The sequence below is a fragment of the Nothoprocta perdicaria genome, unplaced genomic scaffold (genome assembly GCF_003342845.1).
Source record: "Nothoprocta perdicaria isolate Ctin4 unplaced genomic scaffold, notPer1 scaffold_34, whole genome shotgun sequence".
Lineage (NCBI taxonomy): Eukaryota > Metazoa > Chordata > Aves > Tinamiformes > Tinamidae > Nothoprocta > Nothoprocta perdicaria.
This window is the reverse complement of record NW_020455577.1, coordinates 1,205,158-1,224,815: the sequence shown is the minus strand read 5'-3', so window position 1 is coordinate 1,224,815 and position 19,658 is coordinate 1,205,158. Positions and strand designations below refer to the sequence as shown.

The 19,658-nt window shown below is 44.6% G+C and overlaps 1 protein-coding gene across 1 annotated transcript in view; it reads right to left on the bottom strand.

The window, feature by feature from the left end:
• TEDC1 (tubulin epsilon and delta complex 1) overlaps positions 1 to 17,477 on the bottom strand; it is a 57,398-nt gene extending 39,921 nt beyond the window's left edge. Inside the window, exons 1-4 of the mRNA XM_026043764.1 lie at positions 17,471 to 17,477; positions 17,070 to 17,272; positions 5,955 to 6,125; positions 505 to 603 (exon numbers count right to left, since the gene is read on the bottom strand). Of these exons, the coding sequence (XP_025899549.1) occupies positions 505 to 603; positions 5,955 to 6,125; positions 17,070 to 17,272; positions 17,471 to 17,477 (480 nt within the window). The remainder of the gene's footprint in view (positions 1 to 504; positions 604 to 5,954; positions 6,126 to 17,069; positions 17,273 to 17,470) is intronic.
• Between the last annotated feature and the right edge of the window lie 2,181 nt (positions 17,478 to 19,658).

Here is a 19,658-nt window from a genome sequence, read left to right as displayed (position 1 = left end):
AGCCCCTATTTCCCTCCAAAAAGGTGGTAAACTTGTATAATTTCTAGAACAAGTGAATCCTAGCAGCTCATATACTTAGCCTCTCCTGCAGAGATAAACCAGATCTCTCCATGGTCTTGCTGACAGCTCGCTCAGACAAGGTCACAGGCAGGAAAACACTGCCCATCTGGCACCGCTGTAGGTACTGGTAGTACACAGTATATAACTGCAGTCAGCCAACAAAGCCACAACAGCTGTATGTATTCTAGTCTCAGTGGCACAATCCCTTAGTTAGGTCTCTCCACATTCCCCAGTTACCAGTTTTTATAAAACCTCACATCGTATCTTCTGTCTTCTATGTTCTTTCCAAGTGGAAGAAACCATCCTGTGGAGTCAAGTTGTTAGTGAAGGGACAGACAGCACAAGAATATAAGCTTTATTTCCACTGGAAACCAACCTACAAATGCTTACAGTTTTCCAAATAAAGCATGCTAGGCATGAAAGTATTTATAGAAGAGGCTTTACCTGCTTGTAGTTCTCTGGTTGTCTAACAAGATCTGTTTCTGTGACAGAAAGATGTCCAAGCACCTTGTCCATATGACAGCCACTAGTGAATAAATGGATCTGGAACAGATTAAAAKATATTTGTCAGTATATAAGGAGCATTAACACCACCAAGAGCTACTATGTGAAAGCTGCCTAGATGCAACTCTTGATTTGAACCAGTGGTTACAAGCCCACTCCCAACGGAAAAGTGCAAGTGTAGCTAGTACCRCCACCACTACAAGAGATCCTTTCCAAAGAGCCTGCGGGAAGCTTTGGCCACACACCACGAACAATTATCTCACTCACAAAATGGTCCGTCCAGTTTGTTATTAAAAACACATGCAGGAATTGCCACTGCTGCTGCCACAGTAAAAACAAGGTATTTCTCATCATGTCTCAAAGCCCTTTTCCTTACACCAGACCTGCTCTTGTGCACAGCACGAAGGCCCATTTACAGAGACAGCAGACAACTTCAAGAAGTGCAGGAGACATCAACAATAATTCCTGATTTCTCCCTTTAAAGCAAAAAAAAAAAGGCTACCTAGTTACAGCAAGTTTCTCTTCTGCTGTTGTATATTCTTGGCTTGCTCTTACTGGGACCTTGTCCCAGCTGCACTGGTGATGGTATCATCAATTATTTGATGAAGAAGCCTCCCAAGTTAGTCAAGGGAACAATAAAATGCAATTCCTTCTATTCAGAACTGATCCCTTTGTTACTGTAATAACTGCAGCTGCCAAACAAGATAGCAGTGCACATTTGTCAGACAATCGCTCATATTTCATTAATATTTCTGCCAGAAGACAGAGAATATTTGCTGCTTTTCGTCTTTTATTCTAATATGAACTTTATCATACACTTGGGTATTGACAACTATTTTAAAGATGACAGGCACTGGGTAATTATCAACCCTTCCCTGCAACTTCGGCATATTTTAGCATTCCTTTCCCCCAAACTAACTTCTGCTGACAACCATCTGTCACATGTGCAGTTATGTAGTTTAAAAATTAAAAAAAAGCACCTCCCAATGTTCCTCTTTGCACCACTGGCCGCTCTGCTGCACTCTGGCCTAACTGAGGCTGCCAGATCTTGGGGCCACTGGTCCCAAGGAGGAATTTCACCCCTCTTAAAAGCCGGTTGTGGCCATGTCACTAGTTAAGGTCCTGAACAAGTACTTTAGAGCTGTAACAACAGAGAAAACACGGTGTTTCTGCAATACTGAAATTCTGAGGTGTTTAACTACTGATAGTCACAATGTCATTAAAGATGAAATAAGGCATAAAGAGGGAAAAAACACTAAAGACAAGGGAAAGAGTCTGTAAACTGTCACCATAAGGAACCTGAGTTAAATCAGACTAAGGGCAACATAAATCTGACTTAACCTTGCACAAAACTTCTCTCCATGTGAGTACAGACACAGGCCCCCCGAGTGTCACTTTTAGAGGAGCATCCACTACCAGTTCTTGAACGCCCTTGAGCTTAGACAAGCTGCAAAGAGATCACCTTGATCTAACTCGTTTAAAGGGAGAGAAGAGAAAAGCTTGTTCATAGTCCACACGTACCTGCGATGAGAAGAAATATGGCCATGGCACTGAAGAAGGAACTTAAAATGCTAAAGATAAATTCACATTACGAAAACATCCAAAGACTTTCAAACATCAAGAACTCCAAAACAAAACAGACATAATTACCCAATGCAGTAATTTGCAGAGTAGCATGTAGACTCTTCAGGCCAAGATCAGACGATTCTAGCAGTTGCACTTCAGCACAAACATAAATTACTGACAATGAGGTAATCACCCCGGATCAGCCTCTGCTCTCTGCTACACAGAACATCAGGACTTTTTCCATGTCCCTTTCTTCCTTTCCAAGCATATGACRGCACTTGCTGTCGTTTTACCACGATCTGGTAATTCTAGTTATATGAAACTCCTATTGTCTAAGTTTGCCTCTGACCCTACCCCTTCCCTAGCCCAGCTGTAATCTCCGTCCTCACTTTTCCTGCAMAGGGGACAGCTGACAAAACCCAAAGGAAAAACATCCATTTTACAGAAGTTTGCCTGTTCCACTATTTCTTTTTACACGTTAATCGTAGCATAGTGTATTTACGAGATCTCAAAACACAGTTAAATAATACATGCTTTTACCTATTCTTCTAAAACTACGCGAGGGTTCTCATTTACACTTTTTAAAGCAAAAGGGTAATTCAAGGCCTAACTAAAAATATCCATCCTCTCCTATGAATTCAAGATGAATCAAAAACCAGGCAGACAGATACTTCAACCGGAGCTAGAGAGCAAGAAGAAACAGAACAGAAAAGAACCAACAGGCAAGCCTCAACACAGTGATTTATCTTCCAGGCTTTGATATATTTGAGAGTATTTCAGATAAATAAGAACGGCTAGGAAATGCGAGGGAATAATGGTAGTACTGCGATATTAAAAATTCAAGGCAGGCCGAGCTGTCCACGTTGCGAAGCCATTATAATGTTACTCACAGCTCCCAGCCTCGGGCTGCAAAGCTCCTCGGCAGCAGCCGGGCCGAGATTTCCCGCGGGAACGCTCCCTGCCGCGGCAGCCCGCGGCACCGGAGCGCGGCTCGGCGGGACGGCCGGCACGGAGGAGCTGCCGGGTCAGGGCGCTGACAAGCGGGTCACACCACACGGGTCAACTGCAGCTCCTGGGAGGCCTCCCCTTTCTGTAGCTTAAGCATCCTGCTGCAGGACTTGATGCCATCGAGCTGATGGAGCGGCAAGTGCAAAGGAGGACACGGGGTCCCCTCATGATCCCTCAAGAGAGGGGAACTTCAATTATCACATACTTCAAGAAAAAAGCAGTCACGTATTTTTGTCCCTCCTCCTATGTCTCTCTTTCTGCTCCCTTTACTTTTCTSCAGACAATACAGTCTTGCATTAAGAAGAAATTCTATTAAGACTGCAGTCATCACACCACCCTAGAGGCCCACGGTCCCATCACCCAAGCAATTCAACACATTTTCACAGACCACAGAAACAGAAAGGGTCTCCAGAGGTCTCTAACGCTACCTCCTGTTCTCACAAGCATCACTGCCAACGTTAGGTTATGCTGGCAGCGATTCTGTGGTATGTTGAAAGCCTCTGTGGAGCCAGATCCTTCCCCAACACTGGTGACCTGTTCCAGTGCGGCCCATCATCCTAGAGAAGAAACATTTTCCAAAACCCAACCCTTCAACTTCTCCTTGGAGGTCATGCCCTGAGCTCCTTAGTTGGCTCCTGAGTATTTTTGTAGCCTCTTGCTGGTTCCCAGAAGAATCTCCATGCTTGTAATGCAGACTGGCAGTCATCTCCTGAATAAGAATGAATTTTTAAAGTGCAACATATTTGTTTCAAAAAGCCTCAAATAGAGAAAAGGGCATTTTAGAGTCTGAGTCACAGAATGAAATCCATGGAAGTGTCGCCACTACTTGGCAAAAAATTATAGCTTGTGATTAGCAGTAAATAAGACTGTTTCACAGTTGAGATACATAACCTGTTAAGTTATTAAACAGAGCGAGTAAAAGCCATAATTATCATTTTCCAGAGAAAGCCCTCTGTAAATCTGTCAGTATAACTAAAAACATAACATTCATTAACCTTTTGCACACTGTGTTTGTGGCTGATATTAGGAAAGCAACAACTCACACACAAGCCATCCTGGGTCACCTAGGTCTCCAAGTTAAATACACCAAGTCYCAGTTCTCGGACACAAAGTAGATTGCTTTAGAAGTTTTAAGATTAGGTTAATGCAGTAGCATAGTCAAAACTTCCCAATTAAAGAGTCAAGAAATATCAGCTATTATTTATGCAAAAGTTAAATTGTCCCCTTTAYAGTGTGTTTCACACACTATATTTGGTGTATTTTACCGCTGCCTTTCAATTTTTTCGCTTTTAATTCAGACTAGACTATAAATCAAAGCATGACTCTTTCCTACAGGTCTACGGAAGATTCCTGTAGGAAAACTCCATAGGCTGTGGCACATACCCATGCAAACATCACCGCATGGCCATATCCGTGGGAACTGGGCTCCAGTCTGTCCTGACACGCATAGATCTGTCTCCTGCACCACAGTCTCCTGTGTGAACACTTCTGTATGTTGTCCCATCAGCACATCTGCTCGTATTTCAGTGCCTGATCTGGACCATAAGAGTATATATTCATTTCAGCTGCTCTCAGGTCTTCCTTGCTCTCATTCGGTGCAAGCTGAGCTACTGGAGCTGCCTAATGATTTGTTACTGCCAAGGACTGGACAAATCACAGAGCTGATGATGAATTATGGAGATTTTTTCCTCACCTACTAGAAAAAACAGCAGAGGGAGCTTATCAAGGGGAGATGATGAYAGTAGTTTCATTTGAGTTTTACGTTGCCAAGCCACCTCTCCTAATGGCAGCACTGTTTGTAATCTCAGCCCAAAACCAAGGATGAAGAACTGAACTTGCAGTGAATTGCTCTTTTCCTTCCCAGTTCAGAAAAGCACATTCACAGCGGGCAATGAGAAGCAAAAGGTTATTTTAGATGCTGCACACACRCAGCACCTGATCTCTCCCCAGGGCTGTCAATCAGGCATCTTCCCTAGCAATCAATTCATGTAAAGAACAAAATGTAACCTCATTATAGTTTACAGGATTGCTCTGTCAGACACGGGATTAAAGCCAAGAAGGCATCTTCATTCAAAACCCTCCTGCTCCAATTCTTACAGCTTCCTGATAAAAGAAATACATCAACCCTTACAGGAGGAATACATCTCTGTCTTTGAGAAGACATTTCTCAAAAACCTGTTTCTAGTCTCAAAAAGGTTGGGATGGTTGTGGATACGGCACCGAGCAGCACTAGATCAGTCACCACACTGTCAACTTTGGGACTGTTGGCTGTTCCCATCCTAAGCAGACACAACGTTCCCAACTGTCTGCAAGCTCCACACGCGGTGCAGAAGCTGCTGCTTGCTCCTCGACTTAGAAGCAACTGCATTTTGGTGTTTTGCTTGAATGTTCTCTAGGAATTTAGAAAGGGAAACCACAATTTATTTTGCTGATATTAGTATTGTCAACACTTGTGATGAAATAATATTTTGAAAGGCAACTTTTAACATCCCAGGCATTAGTGTTCTTTCATGCTTCTACTAGAYATTTTCTGAGAAAAAGGAAGAAAAAAGTTCTGCCTATCTGGCTGCAGAATTGGCTATGGTATCAGTCCGCAAGGAAGACTTTTCTACAACAATCACAACCTTACAACCATGGTGCATACTTCTTTTCTCTGGTTTCTGCCCCCTGGAAAAAGGTAGAGGTATTTAAAGAAATTYACTTGCATGTAGACAAAATGCAAAACTAGCAAATAAGAGTAATTTGCACATTTAGCATGAGCTGACAATGCTTTTAAATAATGAGCAGTGCCACGGTGCGTTAGAGGAATGATTTACCTTATGCAGAAGTTTGCACTGCTCTTGATGCAGAGCATGCAGACTCTGCCACTGGAACCTCAGCCTCCCACTCAGCCACTGAAGATACCGGACATCTACTGGGTCTTCCAGAGAATAATCAGGTGCCATTTCAGTCCTGTCCTCCTGGCTGCAAGGTAGATCATCTTCACACTAAAAGCAGATGAGAACATCAAGACAATTTTAATTAGTCAGAATTTTCAACCTGCTCAGTAGTGGGGGGCCTAACATTTAAAGCCTATAAACAGGCTGAAGAGGGAAAATATTTCCAGAAAATGAAAACATACATTCCAGCAACGGAGATAAACAAGGACCTTTCAGAACACAAGCGTAAAGCAATGCTGAGCRGTGGGAGGATGCAATAAATACCAGTTTCTCAGCTAAGACGTGATGGGTTGTCTTTGCTTCTGCTCTTCCTTCTCCATCCTCAGAAAAACAGAAGCAGTGATGGATCCCGAGACACTAGGCTTATTCTTTACCCAGTTGGGCAAATTAYATTTTGACTAAGTTCCAACAAGTCAAAGAACAAGTAGTCAACAAAAAAAAAAAAAAGTTGTTCCTCCAGGCTCTTCCTTGAAGAGTTGTCTTAGGCTTTGGTTTACAAAGTTATTGTTCAATAACCCCACCTTGTAAACCAAAGCCTAAGACAGAGGTGAGATTCTGGGTCTCTGCTTGCTTAGCCCTCTTTTCCCAACCAGCATCTCCCTTCTTGTGGGATGGGAAAAAAAAAAAAAAAGAGAAAACAGGGAAAACAGGCTGCTGATCTTGGTTGGGGGGCACACAATGTGCCCAGCTACAGCTGAACAAGGTGTCCTGCCTGGCTTGGCTTTTCTTTAACTTGGAAGGAAGAAGGGAGGAGAAAGAGGAGTTTTCTTCTGTTCATCTCACCCCAGTTTCCTATGGCTGCAGGAAAAAAACTCTCCCTCACCTTCTAGGTGCAACTTCTCCTTGGCTTGCAGCCCAAGGAAAGCAAGATCCTTCCACCATATCTCTTTCCATAGGGAGCAGAGGGGGAGTTCCACCTCCGCCAGCCTCTCGCACACGGAGATCATTCCCCTTTACAAACACATCCCCCTCTGTTTCCAGCTACGACTCCTGCAGCTCATCAATTAATAAGGCAGAAAGACAAGGGTTGCCTCCATTCTCATGTCAGTAACAACCTGAGCTGTCGACTTCATCCAGCCTACAGTAAGGATGAACAATGAACATATGCCCTAATTCCAAATTCTTGACTCCAACACACAAGCAGAAGTAGAATAACACAATACTGGAAAGGTCTGGGGTTCAGGATTAGTGTTCTCCAGCTAAGAAGGTGTCTCCCAATTGTTGGATTCTTGACACATTTCTTTACAGCAGAAAATTTAAGATGCCTACTTGAGACACGACTGTTTTCAATAAAACACTTAAGCAGATATTTGTACCCAAAGACCTTAGTGGTATTTAAACATAAGTGCTTCCCTGCTTCACAGACTTCCGCGTTCAATAAATCTTATAAAAATTCAGTTGGCAGGCAAAGCTTGAATGTAATCCCAATTYGGAAGTGAAACTAAAAATGCAAACTGTAAAATGAAGAGATTTTAGCCTTGTCTAAACTGCAGGCTTCAGAAGCAGATCTGTAACTGATCAAATCACCCCCTAATGCTTGCTTTAACCTCAGCTGACAGTGTCACTAACACAGTAAACGTTCATATTATTTATAAGCACAAAAAATGCTGGTCTAGTCACATAAAACATATCAAGATTACAGTTTTTCCCTTTGCTCCATGGTTCACGTAATGTATACTATAAATCACAGGAGCACAGGGTTGGTAAAGGACTTTTTCTTTTAAAGGCGCAGAGATTTCCCTAAAAATAAAAGAAGAAAAAAAAGAGAAGCAATCTTGCATTTATGTCAACAGCAATTTCACTCAGTTTCCTCAGACCCACGCAGCTCCTTATCCCCAAATGGAAGTGGAAATGGAAAGGCAGTATCCCCTTAGCAAAAGCACCCAAGCTAACACCAACACAACACCAACACAACGCAGCCCTGGCTGCGGCACCTTCGTAGGTCAGTGTGTCTTGCCAGGACCAGGAGAGGTTTCTGAACCACACAATTTTATCCAGGTGATGACCAACCTCGTCCCTAATCATGCCAAGCCACACAAGGGCATGTTACTCGTTACACTGGGGTGATATGTGCGTAAGTAATGCTAGAAGATCAGGCACAAGCAGCCAACGAGCCACGAGGCCAAAGCCAGAGCCCGGCACGTGTCCCTGCCCCTCTCCGGCACTTGGAATTCCCACCTTAGAATCCGCRTTTTCCAGCAAGTGCATCCCAACTCCAGAGCCCCCGTGCTCAAGGTTTCAGCCTGGCACACATGCTATTTTCCTGGGGAATGGCATTAGACTCGATTGCTTTGGCAGCACAATGACAAACACCACGCAGAGCTAATTTTACTACAATAAGGAAGCCAGACAATGCATTTTTCAATGGGATCTCTCCATTACTCATTTCACAAACCGCACCGAAAAAATTACATTTGCTACGAAATACTTAGCCTGGAATAAGATAAAGTAAACAACAATAAAATGGTCTTCCGTATTACACTGTGACCTCAATTTCTAATCTCATCTTTAAAACCTAGACGCTATTTACCACTCTCCCAGTGAGAGAAAAATCACTAAAATATGGTCCACAGCTAAAGCCTTTGCATCAAATACCACTGGGCATTTATCTAACCTACGTAGCAATACGGGAACACACCTGCATTTACTCGTGATACATGGGTAATGCATATTATTTAGTTAAAGTCATAAAGGGAGCAGCCAGGGCAGCTACCCAGGGTTTACCTTCGATTCAGTTATGGACAGCTCTTCATTTGCTCCTTTTGCCTATACAGGCATGTAACACAGACACACTTGCTGCACCACAAGCACATAGCACAGCACACCTGAACTCTGCAGGACAGAAAAATGGTRCAAATCAAGTAAGAAGGGACCGAGAGCCACCTACTGCCTTGCAAACAGCCTGTCTGCACGCTAAACTGCACAGATATTACCTTGGGGGGCACTAAACTGCCCCTATGAGAGCTATTTTTTTAGCTCATGTTCCCTCTTCTCAAGGAATACGCTGCATGGAAAAAAACACGGGATACAAAAGGCCTCGAAGGAAAAGAATAAAGGGTGGGAGGACGGGGGGGACAGGCAGGCACGCGGATGTACCGATTCCAGTGCCAGCACCTGAGCAAACAGCCCGTATGCTGCGCCCCGGCTTTGCCTGCCCTGCCTTAACAACACACAAAGGATCTAAAAAGATCAAGCGGCTTCTGCTCTTACGGCAGGAATAAAGGGTTTCTCTGTGGTTTCCAACWGCAAGCAAGGCCACGCTATGGGGAATCAAAGGGCAGTGCTGCTAACAACGGACAGGCCCAAAATAAACAYGGCCTTTATCGCAGAAATGGTTTTATCAGGGAACAAGAGAGTGTTCACGGGCATGTGAGAAGGTGATGCAAGCGGTGCAAGCCATGCTCCCGAGAGAGGATTTCAGCAAGACGTGGTATGGGGCCTACCTTCTCCCAAGACATTCACTTTGAACTAACTAAACTCCAAAAGCTGCCGTGAAGCAAAGTTCCTTGCAGAGTCAGGGAAGATCACAAGGACTGGAAGAAAAGAAAACCCTTTTCTGTGCAACACAAACTCCTACACTTTCCTCACCCTCCYGATTCCTACAGATTTCTCCATGTTCCCATATACTTTAATAAATCTACCACACTGGAAAAAAAAAAAAAAAAAGACATACTGCCTTATTCTGCCCTGCATGCACCCTGGGAGCCAAAAGGCCTGTGCTGTGTGTTCAGTGCTGTGAAAACAAGGCTGTGGCAGGGCCAGGTCACAGAGAGCTGCTCTTTTGTGACTAGGAGCTGCCATCTGTTGGTAAGAGAGGACAGTTCATCCCATTCAGCCACAGCTTTTTGAATACATCTTCTACACCTTCTTGCTTGAAGGGAAGAAAAGGAATGAAGCAGCAGCCGGGGAAAAGCACTAATGTTTGCTCCCATGCCAGGGCTCTTCCCTGTGCGGGTTCATCTGTGCTCCGATGGAAACCAGKCACTCTCCAGTCCTCCCACGTGCACCTCGTGTCCCCACGGTGGGAAGGAGCCTCTCTGGGTCCCTCACTGCAGGAAAGGCMAAATAATCACATAAATCACCACGGTGCTTTGGCAGCTTTTACTAAGAGCTCGGTCCGAACCGCTCACGATTCAGACAGCGGTTTTCGTTTGACATAACATGTCAACCCGTGTAATTACAGAGCTTTGAACACAGGAGAGTTTTTTTGTGGCACAGCCAAAAAGAACAGTGTAAGACATGGTTCACCAATTACCACGATCATATATGCAGCTACAGGAGGGGAAAACACGCCAAGGAACAATTTGGACAACGCTATTTTCATTAACAGCCCCAACCATCGCACTAACAGGAATTCCTCCTACACACAGCAGGATCCAGAGGCATTCATGGAAAGATGGATGGTGTAAAAAAAATCCCCCTCACACGATGCACACGCCAATTAAACCACCAGACTTCAGCACAGAAGAGCATGTTTTCCACAAACACGTTAACAGAGCAAAGATCAGCAGAAGCCTCCAAGAGGCACTGGCAGCTCCCCACCACTGGTGGGCAGCAGAAGCAGCAGAACATTGAAGTTGCACAATTTTTCCCTCCCACAAAGGAAAAGCCCTGTACAGAAGATTTTAGCACAGCAGACAGCATGGGTATGACCATGCTAAGCCTTCCTATCAGCACAGCACTCCTGATCTTGCTGTCCTCCTGGGAAAGCTCCAGGAACAAGGCACCGGGTGGTAGAACCCCATCCGGAAGACATCAACTGTGCTGCCAGGTTCAAGCAACTCTGCATTTATTCCATATTCAAACAGTACCCAAAGAAAAAGCAAATTCAGTAAGTGATGAATGTGAAATGSCCCAATTATAAGCCTTTCTGAACATTTCAGACATTTCAGGGCATTCTACCTTGACRCACTGTCTAGCAATCTTGAGCGCACTCACTGCGTCAGGCAAAAATAAATGTTATTTGCTAACCATACATATTCCAGTGCACCACAGGAATGTGTTTTTCATCGGGAAAAGAAAAAGGATCCACGACRAGCCTGAGGCACAGAATTAGGAAGCCATAAACACAAAAGATGGGGAGGAATAGCATGTACATCGACACACCGAGCACGCAGAACCACGGGAGCCGGTGTCACTTGAGACACGTTTCAAAAGTCCAAGCTGAAGCAAGCTCCAGTTTTCAACATGGCAAAAGTGCCAAACATATTCCTCTTTAATCACCTTTTTCTAGGAAAATACTTAAGCCTCCGAGCAGTATCTTTAATTAAGGAGCTAAAATTAGCACTTCAATGCTCAATAGCTGCTTAGTCAGGAAGCGACATTAAATACAAAAGGCAAAAAGACAATCAAAATCCAAGCCTTTTTCGCCCTTAATTTCAGGTAGAAGCCTTTATTGGGTGAACAATGAAAAAAAAAAAAAGGGAGGCAGGGCAGATAACATGAAAATAGGTCATCAGCTTCCCAAGAACCCAATGAGGCTCCAAGCTCAAGTCATTGTGTGACCCTAGGGAGACTGAGCAGGCATGGRTCCAGCACCCACATCAGACCCACCTGGCTGGCCTGGGTGAAGCACTCCTGCTTTCCAGCAAAAACACGGTCAGGAAATCCTGCAGGAAAAAGCCTCAAGGGTTGCTGTGCCCTCGGTTGAGGTTTCAGGGGAGTTTGGATGTGTTCCTTAGTTGCTACTGCAATATAGTAGCTGCAATCTTCCAGGGGCAAGAGAGAACAAAAGGGTGTATGATGAGAAGTACTCAAATGACAGGAGGACAAACAGAATGAAGAAAAAGCACAGAGAATAGGGGAAGAAAAATCAAACTTAGAAAATCAAAGTTGACTAGACAGTATAGCCTGTGAAGGAATGGAAAGTAATTACACTTCAGGGTCAGAATCAATAAGTTAACACAACTTTTGCCCCCCATCACACACCAAAAAAAAAAAAAAAGGCAAAATAAACCCAAAACCAGAAAATTGGTATTTCCTGACACTAGTGTCAAGGGTTCCTTGGTTTTCTATTTGGAGGTACACGGAGCTTGGCTGGCACACTAACACTTTCTACTAACGTGGCTTGCAGAGCAGCAGTGCTGCTCAGGACTCCTGGAGGAGAAAGGCAATTCAGGAGCACAATTGGAAGTCAAGCAAAAGCCTCCCCTCGTTGCAAACAGCCTGAGCGCCAAACCAGGCTGCAACAACCAAAAGATTCACAATTCAAATCATATCAAACTGCAAACCTCAGAGTCAAGAAGCATTCTTGGTTTCATTTTTTCCCCCTTTAGAAGTAATTAAAGTGAGTTCATTTTGGCCTGCTAGAAAGCCATGCATGAACTCCAACTGTAATAGCTGTATTAGACRATTATTATAAATTCATAAAACAGGGAAGGGGCAATTTCACACAGAGAGCAAGCAGAGGGAATTAGTGGAACCAAGAACCAATGTTTGTACAGCAGATTTCAGCGATAATGATGAAAAATACACCACTGCCCTGATCTAAAAACCAATAGCCTGCATACATAGATTAATTTCTGCTCTAGAAGTAAGACCAGTGCAATATTCCTCCTGCAATATGAGGAATACATGCTCACATCACTATCAACACTAGATTTTTGTTTTTGTTTTTTGGCTTTTTTTGGGGGTTTTTTTGGCATTAACAGGGGACAGCTCGCACTTTTATAAAAGTTTCTCTCAAAAACCTTGCCATCCTTTGCTCCTTCCTGGACAACCATCATACGTATTCTCCAGGATTTGTCTGGCATCCACTCACACCAGCTTCACACTGCAAGGCACAGGACGAGAGAAGCTACTGAAGTTGGCACCTGCAGAAGCACAGGGTTTGTTCTGAATTTTCAGGATTGCTTTGGGACAGCTCAGAAGACCTGCCAAGCGTGCAGGAATAAATCCAAGAGGAACAATCAGTCTGGTACAWGGTTATTACCACGTCAAATGAAGTGGAACTTGTCACAGGTAGCTCTTTATAAAGTGTTTCACACACTACGTTTTAGATGTGTTTTGTAACTTCACTTGTACTTTGGAATACTAACKGATAAATAGGAAGCAACAAATGGCACTTAAAAATAATTTGCATTTATGTGATCGCACACAGCACCAAAGGCGACAGCAGAACAAGACCAACATTACTACACAGCAYGTCTGAGAGAAATCCACCCTATGTGTAAAAAAGTCTTAGAAGACTTTTACARCGATCCAACAATTAATTGCCCTGACATTTAAGGCACTAAACAAGAATTCCCATGCAGCCATTTCAATCTTGGTGAGCCCTCAACGTGGATTGTGTTCAAGTCTTTAGAGAATAGAATTAGTGATTTCTTTTTCCTAATGAGCTGTCCAAAGCAAGGTTTGAGCCTTCAGTTACTGCCTCGACAGCCAGCAGCCTGCTGACAGACAAAATTCACTGCAAATTCACAAAACAGACTCATATTAAAGCTGYCCAGCAGCAGAGCCTGACCTTGGCTGCCCACCCCACCTTTCCTCTCCTGCTCCTCCCCACAGCCTCACTTTCAACTGCCACCCACCCCAGGATATGAATTTCTGAAATATTCTGAAAATATGAATTTTATATGAATTACACTGCAAGAGAGCAGAGGGGAGAAGAGCTTGAAGAGAATATCCTCTGTTGGGGATATCCTTTATGTAGGCACATAGGGGTCTGGCTCAGAGGGGACTAAGCACTGCCCTTCCAAAAAAATGAACTGGCACCACATGAGACACTCTGATTCTCTTACCTGACACATAAAAGCAGTCACCCAAATAACCCACCTTGGCTGCTCACCATGCCTGTCCTGACCAGCAGCTCCAAAAGGTTTCATTTAAGCAGACCTTACTACCTTCCCCCATTGCCCCAATCCTTTCTCGTGCCTTTGCCAACATTTAGTTAAGAATTTTAGGAAACACTTAACTTTTGATCCTCRCTGCGTGTAAAATTAAGCTTGCGGATGTCTTCGCTAGCTCAAGTTATTAAGGCTATGAATTCCTTGCAGCAGCTGGTCTCCATGTCCATCATGTGTCATGAATACCCTTGCTGCTATAAATAATTGGCCTGAAAGCCGTTAGAGCTGATGGAAGCGTTCAATTTGCAGGGGAAGAAAACGGGGTTGCTAAGGAACTGCAAAGAAAAGGCCACTGAGTGGTAATCTGACATGAAATGAAAGGAATTAATTTAATTGGCCCTTGATATGCTTGGCATACCACGGCACTTGGCATATCATGAGCTGTTTAGCAAGCGGTAGCCTTGGTTTCAGATGCAGCCTGGAACAGAAGAGCCGGAACGTCGCTGCACCCCTCATACAGAATTAGCTGCACTCCCTCCTCTGCACACAACAGGYTGTGTCCACCTGGGGGGATTTCTGCAAAATTTCACAAATGAACAACGAACACGAATTAGTCATTGTGCCCGCAACTTTTGAGACTCCATTTTTCAAATTTAAGACAAGAGGGAAGTGCTCTTTACACCTTTATTCTCTTTACTGTATCTACAAATGTGCTCTGCAGCTAAGTATTGCTTCGTATGTGCTTTGCTTTCTTGCTTTGCTGGTTTTGGCAGAGATTCCAGCAATGAACAGAATCAAATAATACGTAACTGATACTTGTCCTGGAGCATTTTCATTTCAGGAAAAAATATTCAATTACTAACAACAACAACCGTCTGAAAAGCACCAAGCAGTGGAACATTCGTCAGGCTCTCTCTGGGTTCAGTTCTTTTTAAAAGTTCTTCTTTTCCCTTTTCTTTCATGGCACAACTTTCTCTTATGAAACTTTTCCAGGTACTTCTGCATTTTTCTGTCCATTAATGAAACAGAAGAGAATGAGGACTACAGTGATGAAGATCTTCAGCATGTTTTGCAGCGCCTTCACAGCTTGTTATGCATCTTTCAAGAACATTTCCGTTCCAAGCATCAAAAATGCTTGGTATTCAACAGCCACACAGGGCCAGAATTCCAGCAGCACAACTGCCCCAAGTGCAATTCAAGCCACAAGACAGCAGGCATCAACGTGACCACCTCATTGCCTCCCCCCTTCCTTACCACACCTTTTAGGGGCTCTATTCTCCAACACTATCTGACATGCTCAGTACTCAAGGCTACATGAAGCTATGCCACACAGCAAAGACATGGTACCTACCACTTTAATACAGTGAACAACACACTTTCATCGAGWGGTTTACAAGGAACCAATTTATGAGCAAACAGGGGATGTGTGACCCACCTGCCTTCCCCCTACACAGGGCTCTTACCTCTGCTGACCGTGCATTTCTAGTCCCTAATTTGGTCGGGGTTTGCTGGTTGAATGTATTGGTTTTGAAGGGCCTCCAATAAAACAACACGTGTCTGAAAATTCTGTTCTCTTTCTTCTCTTATGATTTGGAATCACAAAACATATCTTCTATTTATTCTCTTACAATTTTTCCCTAAGATAACCCWGATCTATTATCAAATCTTTTCTGTACATACAGTAAATAACAACCATAACTATTACTACAATGTGTTTTACACATGTGAACCAACTGCCACTCTATAAAAGTTTTACAAGACCAATAGACAAAAACATTTTCACATCCATACACTAAACACTGTTCTGGATAGTTATGGGGGAAAAACATGACACATGTTCCATGCTTTTTTAAGAAACATGGGTGGAGTACAGGGAATCGTGGTAAAAGGAACTGCARTCATTTGCCTAATGTGTCTCTGTGTGGGCATTAGAGATAACAATGCATTACCCCAGTTCCATCACCTTTTTTGGTAACTCAAAACTTAATCCTTAAGAGGAAATAATATAGGTGCTGCCTCACTTCCTGAATTCCTGTTGCTGCTGCACTTCACTTGCCATTCTTTTGTAATGCAAATGAAGAATGAAAAAAAGAAAAGTTAGGACATAAAAAATTTTTAAAGAAGCAGTGGCTGTACCCTCAAAAACTTTACTCTAGAAATAATCCAAGCAGCTTCCAGTCTGGGAGAGCATGACAACGTGCCCAACAATAACGATGAAAGGATCTCAAGCCTTGCTAGATGTCAGCAGGCAGCATTCCTCAACCACAACGTCCTTGTCCAAGGAATGAGACAGTGCTGACAGCCTGCCACTGAGAAGCAGAGCGAGTAGTAATTACTATAACTAGACCAAGATGATGTAGGACACATCACAAGCGTCCAGCGGGGCCCTGGCCACACTAACACGCTGCACTGATCCATTTAAATACAGTCTATGTCACCTGAAGTGCTATGCATAAGGCACRGTTTACTTGCAACAAGCTCAAGACAAAGATGGAAAAAATATCTGTCATGTGCATGTGATGAGAAAAGTCTAAGAATGGATTTTAAAAGGCATGTCATTGAATGTTATTAGGTTGTGCTTTTTGTTGTTCTTGTTGACCAGTAGGTGGGTTTACAGCTATCCTTAGCTCACTCCAGAGCATTTCTGTATGCAAACATCTTTTTATGGAAACRACAATAAATCACAATGTTCTCTCAAGGACACTACATGGTCAACAGTTATACAAAGAGTAGCAGCTACCATTTAAGGCCTAGTTTTAAAAAAAAAAAAAGTGGGATTTTTTTGTTTTTTGTTTTTTTAAACCAACAGACCCAGTATTCACAGTTAACCTCTTGGCCTCCACTGTGGAGCCACAGGTGCCTGAAAGCGTGCAGCTCAGAACCCCAGAGATCACTAACATTGGCTTATTTGCAGTCCTCCACACCAGCCTCATCTATTTTGCAAAAAATAAAATAAAAAATAAAGGGCAGGGGTGGAATTCACGAGAGAAAATGAACCTTGGCCACGTGCATTAAAAAAAAAAGAGGATACACTGCAATAGAGCAGGGAGGGTGAATGGCGCAGGGAAGAAGGGATCCCACACGGTTGTCCCTTTGCATTATTTTAAAGCCAGGGCAAGGCAATCATTTTCAGAGGCAGCGGGACAGCGTGCAGCAGGCAGTGCCAGCAGACGGGCGAGGCGGGAAGGCGCAGACAGGAGGCACTCACCGTGCACACGGAGGCCTCATCGGCGGCGCTCGCCCCGCGGCGCGCCAGCAGCCGCTCCGGCAGCGCCAGCCGGAGCAGCAGCCAGGAGAAGGCGAGCAGCAGCTCCCGGCTGCCCGCGGAGCCGTCGCCGCGCAGCCCGTACAGCTGCCGCCTCCCGTAGCCGTAGTACCACAGCGCCCGCTTCACACTCCGCACCTGGGCATCTGCAAAGGAGAGAACGGGGCAGCTCAGCACACCGCGCTGCTCCGCACACCGACCTGCTCGCACCCGGAGCGCAGCCTGCTCTGAGGGCAGGGGTCCCGAGCCAAGGCAGGGACGGGCAGAAGTCATCGGAGGCTGCAGGTCTGCACCTYAGCACCAGCTGAAAGGACGGGGTCCTTTCAAGCAACTCTTCCTCTCACCGCCCATCTCATCTACAGGAGCAGCTGCTGAGGGGATGAAAAAAGAAATTCTGAGTTCATAGGGAGGCTGCTGGTGGCCTCTCATAAACTAATAAATGTAACGAGGATAAATAACCATCCAGGACTCCAATTCACCCACTCGTTTCACATGAACCACCWAATACGTTATGAATTAGCGAATATTCTGGGTCAATTTAGTACTGAATGGAACTGAAATTTAGAGTTAGGGATTTGCAACAAACTGTTGCACCTGAGTAACCAGTGCACCTTGCTGCACACCAGACCTCATGGAGCATTTAATTCTGAGAAATGCTCTGCTCCATATTCCTTCACACCAACAAATTTTACCTGACAGCTACAAGACAGGCACTACAGAACTTTAAAACACTGGGAAAAGGAGGATTGTATTAAATATATTACAAACAAAAAAAAAAGGGGGGGAAGGGGGATTCTGACTAATAAACCTGAGAACTGTATGAGTACAAATTTAAGAGAAAGGCAAGTAAAGTTACACGTGAAAAACAGCTTCATTGTAAGGAATGACAATGTGGGCTGCGAAAACGGCAGAGAATGGACATGACAAAAATAAATAAATAAAAACAAGATTGGCCTGAATGGGCAAATTCAGTCCAGGAACCGGACTTACAGAAGTTCATGGGAGCTTCATGGGAGTCTTCCTACAAAGACATCATCTCTAGCTTGGCAAGTCTCAGTCTTACCTACCACATATAATATAAAGCCAAGATGCAGTGAGGAGCTAGAAGCTGCTCTGCACCAGCACCCCAATAGGAGCAGCACGTTGCCCMAGCTCAGCTAAGGTCTATGGTTTACCTGGTCTGACCAGCTTTAAGAAATCCCCAGGGGATCCCTATTTCCAGAATACTCCTCCTCCAAATACACAGCTGCAAACACTACCCAAATCACAGGTCTTCTGCAGCAGGAGCAGGTGATTAGCTGTGTGATGAGTCCCTGACCAAGACATTAGCAATACCTGGTAACTGAAAGCAGGTTCTAGCATATGCTTAAGGGGGCAACACCACGGTGCAGAACTACCACTTGAAAATATAAATAAATATATGTGTGTGTGTGTGTGTGTGTGTGTGTGTGTTTTGCAAGGCAGAGCTTCTACACAAGCACATCACAACTGGTTTCAAAACTGACTTGTTTTTGCTTTATAGACAAAAGGGGGGGAATAAAAAGATAAGGCCTATGTCACTCTGCCTGCTCCTTTTGCAGAACCTGCTAATGTAAAAACATCTGAGTYGCCTCCCCAAGAGCAAGGGGGCTTCTTCCGACCCATGCAAGAAAACACCACTCAATGGGCAGGTAATGCCAACCATTCAAATATTTCTTCTTTGCCTGCATTTTCTTACAGCTTTTTGTACAAAATTAGACATTTTATACAGAGAAACCTAGAGAATCCTTGCAGGAGATTCCCTTCTGTGTGCACAGGGTATCTGTAAGAGCATGTTCAGCACTAAGGCCAAGCTGTGGTTGAAACTCAAGGGTCAGCTCTCTTAAAACTATACTTAAAACTCACTTAAAACTCACACTCTGCTCTGCTGCTTTGTGAATACTGCAGAATATCTGCAGGGAAATACCACACAGTGTTCCAGTAGGGGTTTGCATTAATCCACTCCAGGCCAACTAAGGCAGAAAGGAGCTAAAAGAAGCCCAAGACCAGACACAGATGAATTTGGGCAAGAAACACCTGTGGAGACAGCGGTGTTTCGGGAAACCGCTGCCGCAGAGCAACAACTTCTGCTTCATGTGTCAAACGAACAGCAACACAGTGCAGCTCCAGGCCTCTTCCTGGACAAATCCAGGAGGGGAAAAAAAAAAAAAAAAAAAAAAAAAGCCATTTGCGGAGTTTTTTAAATACTGACAGTGCGGCTTCAGGAGGGCCCGTTTCTGCAAAGCCTGCCGCGCTCGAGCGCCGCAGCCCCGCGGGTTTCCCGCACACGCGTTTCCCCACGCGCCGCGTTTGGGACGCGCGTGGCCGCCACGCGCGGCGCCGCCCGCGTTACCTCGGCCGTCCCGGGCGCGCCGCCCGCCGCCGAGGAGCTCGTGGAGGAGCGCCCAGCACGGCGCGCTCTGCGGAGGGAAGGCGCAGCGGTCAGCGCGCGCCCGGGCCCGCTGTTCCCGGTATTCCCGGTGTTCCCGCTCACCGCCTGCGGCCGGTCGAAGC